Source organism: Neltuma alba, unplaced genomic scaffold (genome assembly GCF_004799145.2).
Source record: "Neltuma alba isolate B1F8T4 unplaced genomic scaffold, ASM479914v2 tig00004487_pilon, whole genome shotgun sequence".
NCBI classification, from domain to species: Eukaryota; Viridiplantae; Streptophyta; class Magnoliopsida; order Fabales; family Fabaceae; genus Neltuma; species Neltuma alba.
This window is the reverse complement of record NW_021633729.1, coordinates 52,227-66,244: the sequence shown is the minus strand read 5'-3', so window position 1 is coordinate 66,244 and position 14,018 is coordinate 52,227. Positions and strand designations below refer to the sequence as shown.

Sequence of the window (14,018 nt, the reverse complement as noted above, 5' to 3'; positions counted from 1 at the left end):
GTTCTTATATTTAAAAACCGAGATGTATTATGAGCCAATTAAATTGAAGATTACAGGATGCATAATCAGATACTTACGGCAACTGGAAGATAATCCGAGAGGGAAAAGAACATTCCTCATCACTAGGCAGGCATCGCAGATCTTGAGTTTCATAGATGAAATAGCAGGCGGCGTTTTGTTGACATACAAGGTCACAACCTTGTGGCCACCATGAAAGTTCAAATCCAGAGGAAATCAGTGTGTGAATATCAGCATAGGATTTGACTCCGCCAGGCACCACTGACTCCCGATCTGCGGCAATGAGGGTCACCGATTTCAAACGACAGTGAGGTTTAAACTGGTGAGCCAGCAAGTTTCCCAACCACAGCATAAAGATGGCCTCCTTTTTCACACAAGGGGCCGCATCCACATACGCTCCGTCCTCCCTCACTGCAATCGCTGCATTTCATGTACCCCACCTGATCGAATAATACAGATTCTGTTTTTTTGCCGGTGTACAACATAAGCTCTGTAGGGATTTCTGCTATTTCCATTATCGAAATCGAATAGGGATAAGGAATAGAGAGGAAGGGAGGAGCAGTTTCCTTTCTGAATTGCCAGGATCTACGAGTCGGATTGTGAAGTTTTTGTAGTTTATTCCCAGAACTCTGTATGTTCCATTAGACACATGAATCAGAGGGACGTCTTTTCACAGGTCAGCTCGTAGTCGGGGTGGCCGCAGTCGAGGGGTCATCCCGTAGTCGGAATGGATATGAGATGTTTGTGAAATTCCGCAACGAGAAGTACAGAATTCGTAGTCATGTTCAGAACTCAGAGCTCCTTTCCTTAGAAGCGGAGAGAGCCACAAACTAGGCACAAACACCATAACCCTTTCTCTATTCCCATCGCTGAGTTAGTTGCTTGTGAATGCTTAGCCTTTTATTCTCAATTCCATCCCATCCTTCTTATTTATATCACTCAACTTCCTTTTTTTCTCTACTTCTTTTTTTTTGGGCTCACCTATTTTGGGTGATGTTTTAGTATAACTTTACCATTTTTAAGTTATTTTATTTCAGAAAAGATATGCTACTATAATTTAAATGTAAAACACAAATTCTGTTTCATTAATTTTATCAATTAGAAGATCATATAAAAACATGTCTGTTCCCATGTGTGGTAAGGCATTTCTCATTTCGTGGCGGGAGATTTGTTGAAAATCCTTCGCTGCTTGACTCCTTTTATCGGGTGTTCCCTTCATCATCTCACACTACTTACTCTATAGATAGATAGGAATCTCAATCCAAGTTTCACATTACAATGTTTTGGTGGGGCAGATTTTTGTTGCTGGTGTTATACTTCTGAAACAAGGGAAAGGTGAGAACCAGCAGGTATCTCATCATCAAACTCTTCATCCATTTGGTCTTTATTATAGTGACTCCGCATTAATGGTTGAGTTTCCTTCTATTCCTGCTCTTGAAGGAGTCAGTCTCCTTGTCAAAAAAATAGATAAGAAATCCCACATCTTAGAAGTAGAGGATCCAGAATTTTGTCTTCCCAGACTATTTCTACAACGCCGTCTCTACGATGAATCCAATATTTATCCTTTAGAGTACCATTATCCCCATGTGTCCCCCCAATATGTTACTTCTTCAATTGTTCTTCCTCTGGATCCGATTCCTGCCCGATTCATGCTTTTGGCCCCCAAGAAAATTTCTGTCTGGGGACCTAGTTTCCTGCCCCCATGATACGGTTACGTTCGCCAATATCCGTAGTGGATCTTCAGGGGAACTCCTTAACACTCAAACTGAACCAACCAAAATCCAGCAATATACTCAGAATTGGTTAGCAGGAACAGGTGTGACTGTAGACTATGATTTTCCTCTCTTTTTTCTTTTTTAATTCATTAGGCTTTGTGATGTTGCTCGGGTTGATATTAAATGTTCATTTGTTGTGCTCCTATAACTCCAGGTTCCATTGTCCTGGTTTTGTTGTTCGTTGTGTGCTTCTACATATGCCGCTACTTCAAGAACAAAGGAGATGATCAAGTCAGACTTGAAAAGTTTTTGAAGGACTACGAGGCACTTAAACCTACTAGATTCTCTTACGCTGATATCAAAAGAATCACAAAGAGTTTCAAGCACAAATTAGGTGAAGGTGCCCATGGAACAGTTTTCAGAGGTAAGCTTTCTTCTGAAATTCAAGTGGCTGTCAAAGTACTCAATAATTCGGACAGCGATGGACAAGACTTCATTAATGAAATTGGCACAATCGGCAAAATTCATCACATCAATGTTGTTCGTTTGCTGGGCTTTTGCGCTGATGGTTTTCACCGTGCTCTTGTTTATGACTTTTTTCCAAATGGTTCCCTCCAAAATTTCATATCTTCACCAGATAACAGAGAAAATTTCCTGGGATGGTCCAAGCTGCAACAAATTGCTCTTGGCATAGGAAAGGGGATTGAATATCTTCACCAAGGCTGTGATTACAGAATTCTTCATTTCGATATCAATCCTCAGAATGTGTTATTAGATGAAAATTTCACCCCCAAAATTTCTGATTTTGGTCTAGCTAAATTGTGCTCTAAAAATCAAAGTACAGTGTCAATGACAGCAGCAAGAGGAACCCTAGGATATATTGCACCTGAAGTTTTCTCTCAAATTTTGGAAATGTATCATACAAATCAGATGTTTATATTATGGGATGCTGCTCCTGGAAATGGTTGGTGGAAGGAAAAAATGTTGATATGAATAAAGAAACTGTTCAAGTTCTATACCCAAAATGGATCCACAATTTGGTTGAAGGAGGAGATATAAGCATTCATATAGATGATGAGATTGACATTAGAATTGCTAAAAAGCTAGCAATTGTAGGACTTTGGTGCATCCAGTGGCATTCAATAAACCGTCCTTCCATGAAAACAGTGATACAAATGCTGGAAGGAGAAGTAGACAAATTAAAGGTGCCTCCCACTCCATTTGATTTTACTGCCTCAACCAATACAAGTGTCATTATTCCTGCAAGACATTTGAATTTAGAGTTAGATGTGATTCATGAATTAGAATAAATAAATATGTTGTCTTGCCAAGTATATGTAACTTTTTATCTTTATTGAGAATTTTTTTCTAAAGTTTATGAATCTTTGTATTATCAATGCATGTGTGAGTTTATGCTCGCTTTAGCATAGTAACACTACAAAAAAAAACAGTTGATTAGCGACGGAATTTGAGACGAAAACAAATTCCATCACTAATTTCTGACGGAATTTGAGAAGGAAACAAATTATGTTGCTAATTTCTAATAGAATTACAACGGAAATTCCATTGCTGATTTTTCGAAAGATTAGTGACAGAATTTCTGTCCGTCGCTAAATTCCGTCACTAATCCGTTAGAAAATCCGTCAATAAATATTTAACGATAGAATTTTTTTGTCAGAAATTTCCGTCACTAATTCTGTCGCTAAATTGTTTGTCATAGAAGTTTTATCACTAATTCCGTCACTAATCCGTTATTAATTTTAAATTTTATTATTTAAATTATAATCTTACAAAATTTATATAATAAAAATTAAGAATATAATGATTTAAAAACATTTTTAATTATAAAATAAATTGATATATTTGTGGAGTTGGTGTTAATAAAGATATCATCATCATTCATGTCATCATTATGTATATACTGAAAATAAAAGAGAATTTCTTAGAAAACTTGTTTATATTTTTGTTAAAATAAATTCCTCTTGATTATTAATAATAATTAAAAATATAATAAGAATATTAATAACTTTCTTATACAAACTGATATAAGAAAGAAATAATTTATCATATGTACAATATATTGAAATATATAATATATGATAGAAATTCAAAACTAAAAAATAAATTTATATGAACACAAACTAATATTGAAGTGAATTTGAATTTCAATTATTAAAACAATAAAATTTAATTATGATATAATTAATACCTATGATATAAATTGATTTTGGTCTTCAATACAAAAACAAATAGTTACAAAGAATTTTAAGAAAATAAATTACATAGGATATATATACAAGTAGGAGAATATTGTTTATTATAATCTATTCAAATTATTTAATTTTTTTTATAGAATATTTATTAGATTTTATTATAGTAGTTATTTTTTCAATAACAAGATGTTTTTGACTAACTGTAAATGATTTTCTTCAAATATATAAAACACATATAAATAATATAATATAATGTAATATATATACATATATAATTAAATTGTATATCTTATCAATGTTAATTAAAAAATAAATTTAAAATTATTTATAAAAAAATTATTTATGATTTAAATTCAAAATTAGTGTCCTTAGAAATTAAAATTACATTGAAAATATTTTTTTAAAATAAAACATTATAAAACAAATAGTAAAACAAATATTTAAAAATTATTTTTTCATTAAAATAGTTATGATTAAAATTATCATATAGTATATTTTTAGTTTTTAATAATATATATGTATATATATAATTGTTTGTGTAAAATAATATTATATTTTTAATTTTATATAATAAGTCAACAGGTTCATTACAGCTCAACTGGTAAAGCCACACGCGCACACAGAAGAGGTCCTGGGTTCGAGCCATGGAGAAGTCACTTTGAGGAGGGAGTTATTTGAGGAGGGAGTTATGTGGTGGCGACCCTGATAGCACATGTGGAGCACACGTGGCAGTAGAGGTGAGGTGGCATCACACATGGATGGTTATTGGTGATGACGTGGGGATTGGTAGAAGTGCCGCGTGGCATTTTAATTTTTTTTTTTCAAAATTGGGTTAGTGACGGAAAATTTCCGTTGGTAACTAGTGACGGAATTTTCCGTTGCTGAGGAAGCATTTTCCCTATTGTTCCTTATTAGAAAATAGACCCATGTGGTCAAGGTTGGTCAACATTATGGCACCATTATGCATTTTTTTATTATTCAAATATTATATAGTTTAGTTTATTGGAGTTATCAGTTGGTGCTCATTATTATGTTTTCAACAAATATCTATTTCTTGTGAAAAATCATCAGGCACATGTTTCAAATTGTATTCCTTTCCATTGGCAAGGAAGGGCCCTGTCTTTTAATTTTACTGATTAACATATTTAATATAAGGCACATGTGATCTCGTAATCTAGAACAATTACACGAAGACCTAATTTTCTATATAAAGTTAGATCTGCAAACCCACTTATCCTGACATTTAAAAGCATTTTAGCATTATTAATCACTTCTCATACTTTCTTTCTCTGCATTCACATCTAAAAGCATTTTCGAAGCATTTTCCCTATTGTTCCTTACTAGAAAATAGACCCATGTGGTCAAAGGTAGTCAACGTTAGGGCACCATTATGCATTTTTTTTTTATTATTCAAATATATTATATGGTTTAGTTCATTGGAGTTATCGATCAGTTGGTGCTCATTATTATGCAACTCTAGCCAATTTTTTATATTTGAAAGTGGTAGTGGTTAGATGCCACCAAACATCATAAAATAATCCCACGTTATAGGAATCTCAACTTAAATAGGTATCTGCCGACCATTAATATCAATAATATATAAAAATATATATAATAGCATTGGCGTGAATGCTTATCTTTTAAGAAAGAGGCCATTTCACATTTGTGCTCTTCATAATTGGAGTCTAAAGATTAAAAAAATATAATATAATGGAATGTGCTGATCACATATATGTGTGTATGTATTCAATATGCTTTGACGTATCATTCTAGGCTAGATTTTTTTTTTAAATCCTGGTCAAAAAGATGTTTTTTTTCAATTTATATATAATATCATTAATTTTATTGAAAATGTCTATGTATTATTTGTATATTCTAATAAGCAGTGTAATGAAGCAATGTAAATATCTGATCAATGTAAAGTTAAAAATGAAATTTGATATATAAAAATTATATTAATTATTACATTCATCAACATCAAAATTCTTAACCAAAATTTTTTTTGTTAATCATTAGAAAAGTGATCCATGTATGCTGTCAAAGTTCAACATTTGGGCACTACTAGTGGAGAGAAGATGAATGAAAATTAAAACAGTGTTTCAAACTAACACATCAATTATATTAACGCGTTAACGTGTGAGAATAAATAAACATCACCCCTTGATATGGAATGTTAGTAATATAAATTTACTCCTTTTTGTAGTGGATGATGAAAAAAAAAGTACAAACTTCCCATTTATGTTTATTAAAAAAAATAGAATTTAACTTTTGCTTTATAATTTTAATATATAAAGGTTATATAGAAAAGATAATTTGACCAGTTTTTTAACCTATCTAGTGACCTTGTGGAGCACTAACCTCGCAGTACACATATAATGACAATAATTTATAAGTAATAATGGTCATTATCATGCATGTGAGTATGGCATCTTAATTACTTCATTTAGGCAGCCCAATTTTAATTTAATTGCAGTATTTTAACGGGAAGAACTTTACATTTCCTGACAACTCAGTAGGCACGTGACATTTAATTATTTTTAGGCTTGATTAAAAAAAAGGTACTCCTCTTATTCTTAATGTAAGACCCGTTTAACTAATTTGATTAAATTAAGAAAGTTAGATAAGTTAAATAATTATAAGAAATATGACATGTTTTTTTTTAAAAACACCATCATCATCTTCCTTAACATCCTCCATCCCTCTCCTACTTAATTACGGTTAAGAGAGTATCAATAGGGGTAATTTAGAAAAAAATTAATAAATATGATAATTAGGTTTTATATTTAGAACCAAAATCAATACAACAGTTAGATCCTATATTAAACTGGAGGAGTATCGAAAACAATTACATGAAGAGCTTCATTTTCTCTACAAAGCTAGATCTGTAGATCTATAGTAAATCTGGTCGTATAATCAAAAGCATTTTAGCATTATTAATCACTTCTCCCATGCTTCCTCTCTCTACATTCACACAACACCAGATATGCAAAAGAACTTCAGCAGAGAAGCCACGCAAGAAAAAGCCATGTTATTGGTAAGTTAATTTGCTTTGGAAGCGAATTTATTTGCCCCTTAATCTTGTTCATTATTAGGAAATGGATCCATGTGGTCAAAGCTAGTCAACAGATATGAATTGTTTGTTTTTTCTTTTATTATTCATATATTACCACCGGTGCTAGATATAAGAGTTAAATTAAAAATTCAATTTGGTCTTATAAGACTCTAATCTACCTTGTCTTTTATATTTATTCATTTTTTTTAAAAAAATAGTTCCTATAGTGATTGCACATGTTAAAGGGTTTTTATTATAATACACATGATTAATGATAATATTTTAGGAAAGACAGTACCCACTTATTACAAATAACTAATTTAATTAATTTTCTCAATATTTACAATTTATTTATCTACTTTTTATATTAAGGACCGGAAGTAGCATATTATATTAGCATCTCCTATCCTTGAGAGCTAAGCGAAAATTCAATTTGATCATAAATATAAAATTTCAATCCGCTTTGTCTCTAATATTTATCTATTTTGCTCCCAAGTAATACATATTAAGAGTTTTTATCTAGTGGTGGTTCCAATACACATTATTAATAAAGATATTTTAAGAAAGATAACATCCATTTATTACAAATAGCTAATTTAACTTTTTCTTAATATCCACAAATTAGTTATCTAATTTTTATATTAGGGAGCCAAGCAAATATATAGTTTTAGTTACCAAATTGACCCATATTATATGATAACTATATTGACTCCTTCATATTTTTTTTTTTTAATTTAGCGCATGCCATGAAAAGATGCTACTAAACATCATGTAAAAGAAGCCCATGCTGATAGGAATCTCAATTTAAATATGAACGATTAAGATTAATAATATATTATGGCATTGGCGCTAATGATAATCTTTTATTAGAAAAAGACCTTTTCACATTTGTGCTCCTCATATTTCAATATATACATACAAACACATGTATGTATATATGTGTGTGTGTATACACATGTTTTGACGCGTCATTCTAGACTAATTGGTTTTGTTTCGGAATACCGACACATATCCATTTTATTGAAATTCTTTATGGATTTGTATATTCTAATTAATGTAATGAGATATTCAGTTGAAAAAAAAAACATAAATAGTAGATCAATTTATTAAGATACTAGTTTTATCAATCAATTAAATAAAACAAAGTTAAAAGTGACGTTTAATATATAACTTGTTCTCCAGCCAAAAATTGTATGACTTATTCAAATGAAATTTTTTTTACTGATGTTTTAATACATTTAAATACCTAGCTATGCCACCAAATCATTTGAATATTTGAATTGATATTTAAATACTTTAATAAGTTGCGACAATTCTACGAAATAAAACAAAGTTAAAACTTGGTGGTCATGCAATATGGTTCCTTTTTAAGGTACCTCTTAGAGTTGAAACTTCTTGGTTTTGCCGATGATCAGTATGATAATTTGTTGAAGGACAAAGGGAGGAAATTATGTGAGAGAGAATTTAGAATATTTACAACGAAATCTGAAAGAGTTGAACAGAGAGGTGTTTCAGAATATTCATGGCAAGAACCAACGCCTGGTGGCTAAGATTGAGGGAGTCCAATGGAACAATAAGAGTACGAAGGAGCCTTATATCCTCATTTGTTTGCAACTGAAAACAAGTTACAAAGGAACAAGCTTGAAGTTGTGTTGAAGGAAGACGAATTATTAGATATTTTGGTTCCAAAAATCAAAAGCCAAGTGTATAAATTATTTTGCATCCTCCTCTGGAATAATGCCATGAGAAGTCGTGGAGAATAAAGATGTTGTTTGGTCACAGAACTAATTTTTTTAACGTCTTTAAATTAGTTATCTGTATATGTATATTTCCACTTCATAGAAAGTCACGATTTTCATATGAAAGTTATAAATAGTACAACTTATATTAGATTTTGGGGAAAATTAAGGATAAATCTCTCATTAAAAATTTAATCGGCAAATGGGACCTAAGAACTTTGTGCAACTTAACTTCTATTATGTGTAACTTAAATTTTTTTGTGTGCAATTTATCTTCCCTTATGTGCAATAATCTTTGTACGATGTGCAACTCAATTTTTCCTTGTGCAAATAGAATTCTCTTATATTCAAATCATTTCTTTATGTGCAAACTAATCCCTTATACCAGAATAATTTTGTGCAAACCATCTTTTTTCTGCACAACTTACCTTCCTTTGTGTGCAACTAATTTTTCCTTGTACAATCAATCATGTTAGGGACTATTTGCCAATTAAATTTATAATGAGGAATTTATCCCCAATTTTTCCTAGATTTTATGGGAAGCATGCTCACAACATAATTTAAGGAAAACCCTTTTCTTTTTTTTGCAATAACTATGCATATTTTACAATAAACAGGTGATATCATGTGTTTTTTTTAATTAGTTCCAGAAGTAGTATATCGCAATGAATATATATATATATACTTGTCAATTTTGCTATAAAAATCAAATAAATCAAAAAAAAATATTTGAAATTCCCTATAATTGTACATATGAACATACGATAGTTTAGAATCTTACGACGATGAATATCCTTAGAAAATGGCAAACCTGCAAGAGAAAGTTCACAGACGTTAGCTATTACACTGAGGGCGGGACATATTAAAATAATAATAAATTTTAAATTTTAAATCAAGATATTTTTTAAAAAAAATTTCTTCCAAATGTTATGCAGTTACACTAGCCTACATGACTATTTATATTCTTTCAGAAAAATTAAGTTCTAAAAAAAATATAATCATAAAAAAAATTTAATAACAAATGAGCAGTTTATCATTTTTTTTTACATTAGAAATTGTCATTTCAAATGGTTCAGTATGTTCCCTTTTTTTTAGTAGAGTAAGCCCCATTAAGTCTAATAAAAATCTCCCCAAAACAATTAAGCCAACATAATAACACAACTTATTTTTAAATTTTCCGCAGTTACACAAGCCTTGCCTAATTTATACATATAAAAAGAATTATTTAACTTATCTATTTATAAAAAAATGTGTATTAATTTTTAAAAAAAAATCTCTCATTGGAAAAAAAATTAATAAATTAGAAAAATAATGAGATTGACACCATATATATATATATATATATATAAGATAAAAACAAACTTATTAACAACTACCTCTAGTCTTAATTATAAGACCTCATTTGTAATCTACAAACAAGATCGTATAATTAAGACCGGAGGTAATACTTCCTAATTTCAGGTTGAAGAGAATGATGAGTTCGAGACATTACCTGCAAGAATTCCAAGGAAAAATGCTGCAAAGAAATTTTAACAAAGTCAAATATGCTCTTAGGCTCTTGGCTATTGTTAGGGCAGTTCAGATTAAATATTAGGAAAATCATAAAAAAAAGATCTTGAAATTTAAAAAATACAGATAAAAACCCGTGACAACTTTACTATGAGTTTGGACAATTTCATGACTTATTATTATTTTCAAAAGCCATAGTAAAGTTGTTAAGGATCCTTATTTGTGTTTTTAAATTCTAGAGTCTTAATTGCGATTTTCCCTTAAATATTTTTATTTTTAAATTTTAAATTTTTAAAATTACAAGGAGAGAACTTCAGGTCAATTGGTCAAATATTACTTTTATTTTACATTAATTAATTATTTAAATAAATAAAAAATTAATTATAATAATAAACTAAAATTAAATATAGATTATCTAATTTTATTATTCCTCATCTTTTTTATCTGTCATTTCATTTCCTACTAAAATAATTTCTTAAACAATATTTTAGATGCTTAAGCCATATTATTCTGTCCACTATACAACTCCCAATCACCACCTTATTCATCATGTTAACAATCTATTCGCATAACTTTATCAGATCAATCACATAAGAAATCAATACGTGTGGATGAATTGTACGAACATCTAAATGTTTTCTGGCAAAAACTATATGAAATTTTTTCTTAAACCGTTTAAAATTAAGTCACTTCTATTAATTAGAATTGTAGAGAATAATTGAAAATAATTAATATGTTTGTTCTAAAATGATAATGAACTTTTTCAGTATAAGTTTTTTTTTTCCCCCCGAATGTCACCATCAAAGTCATGAAATTGATTCTTGTTGTTGTTGTTGTTATTCAATTGTAAGAATTAAAAATTGGATAAAACATATTACCTTGTACACAATAGCTCAGATATGCCGCGTTCCCTGAGGCATTCAATAATGGAACGCAATATTAACTCCAAAAAGAATGTTCAAATAATTTTTAAAAACTAAATGAAAAAAAAATAGTAAATAGTAATTATAATTACAAAATATAACACAAGGGGGAAAAGGTAAAAAACAAAGAAAGGGATCCAGAAATATGAAAATAAATTGTACTCCCTAGTCTCATATGTAACTTGTAAGAAAGGTTAACCTGAAATTTTTTTAAGTGTAAATTTGTTTCAAAAATTTAAAATTATAGCAAATTTCCTCATACCATTAAAAAACTAATATTGATAGTTAAAATAATGATGTTGACCGTTAATGTTTTTAACAGGAGGCAACACTGTTGTGATTTTAAACTTTGGGTACAAATTTGCACAAAATTTTTTTTTTTGGATACCTAGCACTCCTAAGTACAAATTTACAAGACAAATTTATATCTTAACCTATACAAAAACCAATAACTAAAATAGTACGTGGATTAATCGGACGTCCCCCAAGGGACTAGTACGTGGATTAATAAAATTCGTTAAAAGCAGTGATTTTATCCCACATAAAAGTAATTTTATAACAACGCCCTTATCTAATTCCCGCAGATTTACCTCTGAAAAATTAACCAAAAACTACTTTTTCCCGAGAGCAGGAGGAAGTGTTATTTTTCATTGATGGTGAGTTCTCACAAACCAAACAGGTGGACAGCGTTTAAAAATATTTATAAATATGTTTTACGTAAATTGAAACAAAATTTATCTTACATATTTACTCAATATTATATAAATTATAATTAAAGAGTTATTTATAAATCATTATAAATGGGCAAAATATAAGAGCGGCAAAATGACTTGCCACAGAAGAGATAAAAAGGTACACCATCCCGACTGTAACAAGAAGACGCTATTTTAATTTCTTCGCAATAGGCCTTTTGCGTGTGTTTGTCGAAGAAGCAAATCTCTCCAGGTGCACAGGGAAGATCTTTGCAAGCTTGTGGCCACCATGAAACCTCAAACCCAAGAGAAAGTACTGTGTGAATATCAGCGTACGAGTAGCTTTTCCCCTTCATGAATGATCTCCAATCCGAAGCAATGGTGGCCACTGGTTTCACACGACACTCAGGTTTCAACCTCTCAGCCTCCAAGTCTCCAGCCACAGCATAAACATGGCCTCCTCCTTCTCCTTTCATTCCCCAGTTCACGCAGGGGAACGTATCCAGATAGCTCGCGTCGTCCGTCACCAGATCACCACAGTTCAGGTAAATAACGTGGTCGAATGCCAGTTCTGAGTCGGGTGCTGTTCCAAGAGAGCCAAGATAGGGATTATTGTTATTATAAGCGTAGGAAAGATTGTAAGTGTCGGTGGAATTAGATAGGGATAAGAAATAGCGTGGGAGGTAGGAGCAATCGCCCTCCCGAATTCCAGGATCTTTGACTCAGATTGTGTAATTGTTGTAGTTGATTCCCAGGACCTGGTATGTTCCTGAACGCAAATCAAGCAGTGTGACGTTGTTTTCACAGGCTAACTCGTGTGCCGGGATGCCACAGCCGGGTGGGTCGTCTCGGAGAGGAAATGGATGTGAGATGTTTGTGATAATGCCGCAGTGAGATGGATTACAGGTTGTACTCTCATCCTTAGAACTCATTGTTTGGGACGTTACATAAATAAGAATGAAGAACACCAAGCCCCGCAACCTGATTAAGCCTATTTTTCCTCTACCCATCCTTCACAATGATAGCCAATGCACCCTCCTGACTCAATGGCTTCCATCTCAAATCAATCCAAGAGTTGCAGACCATTAATAAATTACAAGGTTCTTTTTAGCCCCCTGACTTTGAATACACAAGACAAAGTGGGAAATTTTATATTTCCAATCACAGCTCCCAAAGGTGGACATAGGTGTGCTTTAGACCATTAAAAATTTACATGCTTTAATTTAGCTAATCGTAACCCCTCAGCCTCACGATTCCACTTTTTAATTTCTTAAAAGATAAAGAAATTCCAGAGCCACAGGGTTGTTTTTTTATTCAAAAATGACCTGAATTTTTGCTATCAAAGAAAAGCTTTGGTTACAATAATGTGTTGCTATCAGATATTTTTGTGGTCGGTGACAATGTAGGTAGTGGTGCTGTACATGTTTATGAGTTCGGTGGGGAGAATTATGCGATGTTGGAAATTGTCTTCTAGAGCTTCCCCCCTAAGTACATATATTCTTTTATTAGAGGCAATTTTGTTTGAAGTACTGTTAGGTATTAAATGTAAACACCTCTCCCAGTAAAGATTTAAATCTTGGTTTGCTACATTATGAGGGACTTGTTCATTCTGCGAAACCTGCTCCCAATGTTTCCTAAACTATTATATCTACCACTTCAACTTCTAGGTTACAATGAATATAAAACCAAAATTGTTCAGTGAGTTCTTATCGGTGATATTAATAACGACATGCCTCAAGCTTCAATTATGCTCTCCCAAATGACATAAAGCATCTCCCTTAAGAATTTAAAATGTGAGATTATGAGTTTGAACCCTCTACTATAAGGGATAATGAGTGCCTGAGTTATGATAAGGAAAAATAATATGATGCATGATCTAAAATTATGTGCAACCCACAAACATTCCACTATCTAATTTTAAAGATCAATATTGCCTATAATCCATTTTTTCGAAAGAACAAATCAAACAAATCTATATAGTATGGTAAGAGAATCACTTTCCTTTTACACCATGCCAGATAAGAGGCAAGGGGTGAGCTGACGTCATAACAGCTTGACAGGAACGTCTAGATTGATACAAACAAAAAATGTTGCCTGTTTATTATACTTTTATTAATATCATTTTACAATTCTTCACTTATTTTATTTTATCTTTTA

The 14,018-nt window shown here is 31.4% G+C and overlaps 2 protein-coding genes across 2 annotated transcripts; one reads left to right on the top strand and one right to left on the bottom strand.

Annotated features, from left to right (window-relative positions):
- Nucleotides 1-1,899: 1,899 nt before the first annotated feature.
- Nucleotides 1,900-2,726, top strand: LOC114744927 (rust resistance kinase Lr10-like). The gene has a single exon (XM_028933073.1). The coding sequence runs from the start codon at nucleotides 1,917-1,919 to the stop codon at nucleotides 2,724-2,726; it is 810 nt and encodes a 269-aa protein (XP_028788906.1). The 5' UTR covers nucleotides 1,900-1,916.
- Nucleotides 2,727-2,796: 70 nt separating this feature from the next.
- LOC114744926 (uncharacterized) lies at nucleotides 2,797-12,793 on the bottom strand. Its single transcript, XM_028933072.1, has 5 exons — nucleotides 12,667-12,793; nucleotides 12,004-12,576; nucleotides 11,125-11,157; nucleotides 9,501-9,548; nucleotides 2,797-2,993 (listed from the first exon to the last, which is right to left on the bottom strand). The coding sequence occupies exons 1-5, from the start codon at nucleotides 12,791-12,793 to the stop codon at nucleotides 2,797-2,799; spliced, it is 978 nt and encodes a 325-aa protein (XP_028788905.1).
- Between the last annotated feature and the right edge of the window lie 1,225 nt (nucleotides 12,794-14,018).

Coding starts and splice junctions, on each gene's coding strand:
- LOC114744926 (XM_028933072.1), bottom strand. CDS start 12,793: ATGAGTTCTAAGGATGAGAGTACAACCTGTAATCCATCTCACTGCGGC. Junction 12,577..12,666: donor CCCGGCACACGAGTTAGCCT/GTGAAAACAACG, acceptor TCTGAGTCAAAG/ATCCTGGAATTCGGGAGGGC. Junction 11,158..12,003: donor ACCTTTTTATCTCTTCTGTG/GCAAGTCATTTT, acceptor TGAATGCCTCAG/GGAACGCGGCATATCTGAGC.
- LOC114744927 (XM_028933073.1), top strand. CDS start 1,917: ATGTTCATTTGTTGTGCTCCTATAACTCCAGGTTCCATTGTCCTGGTT.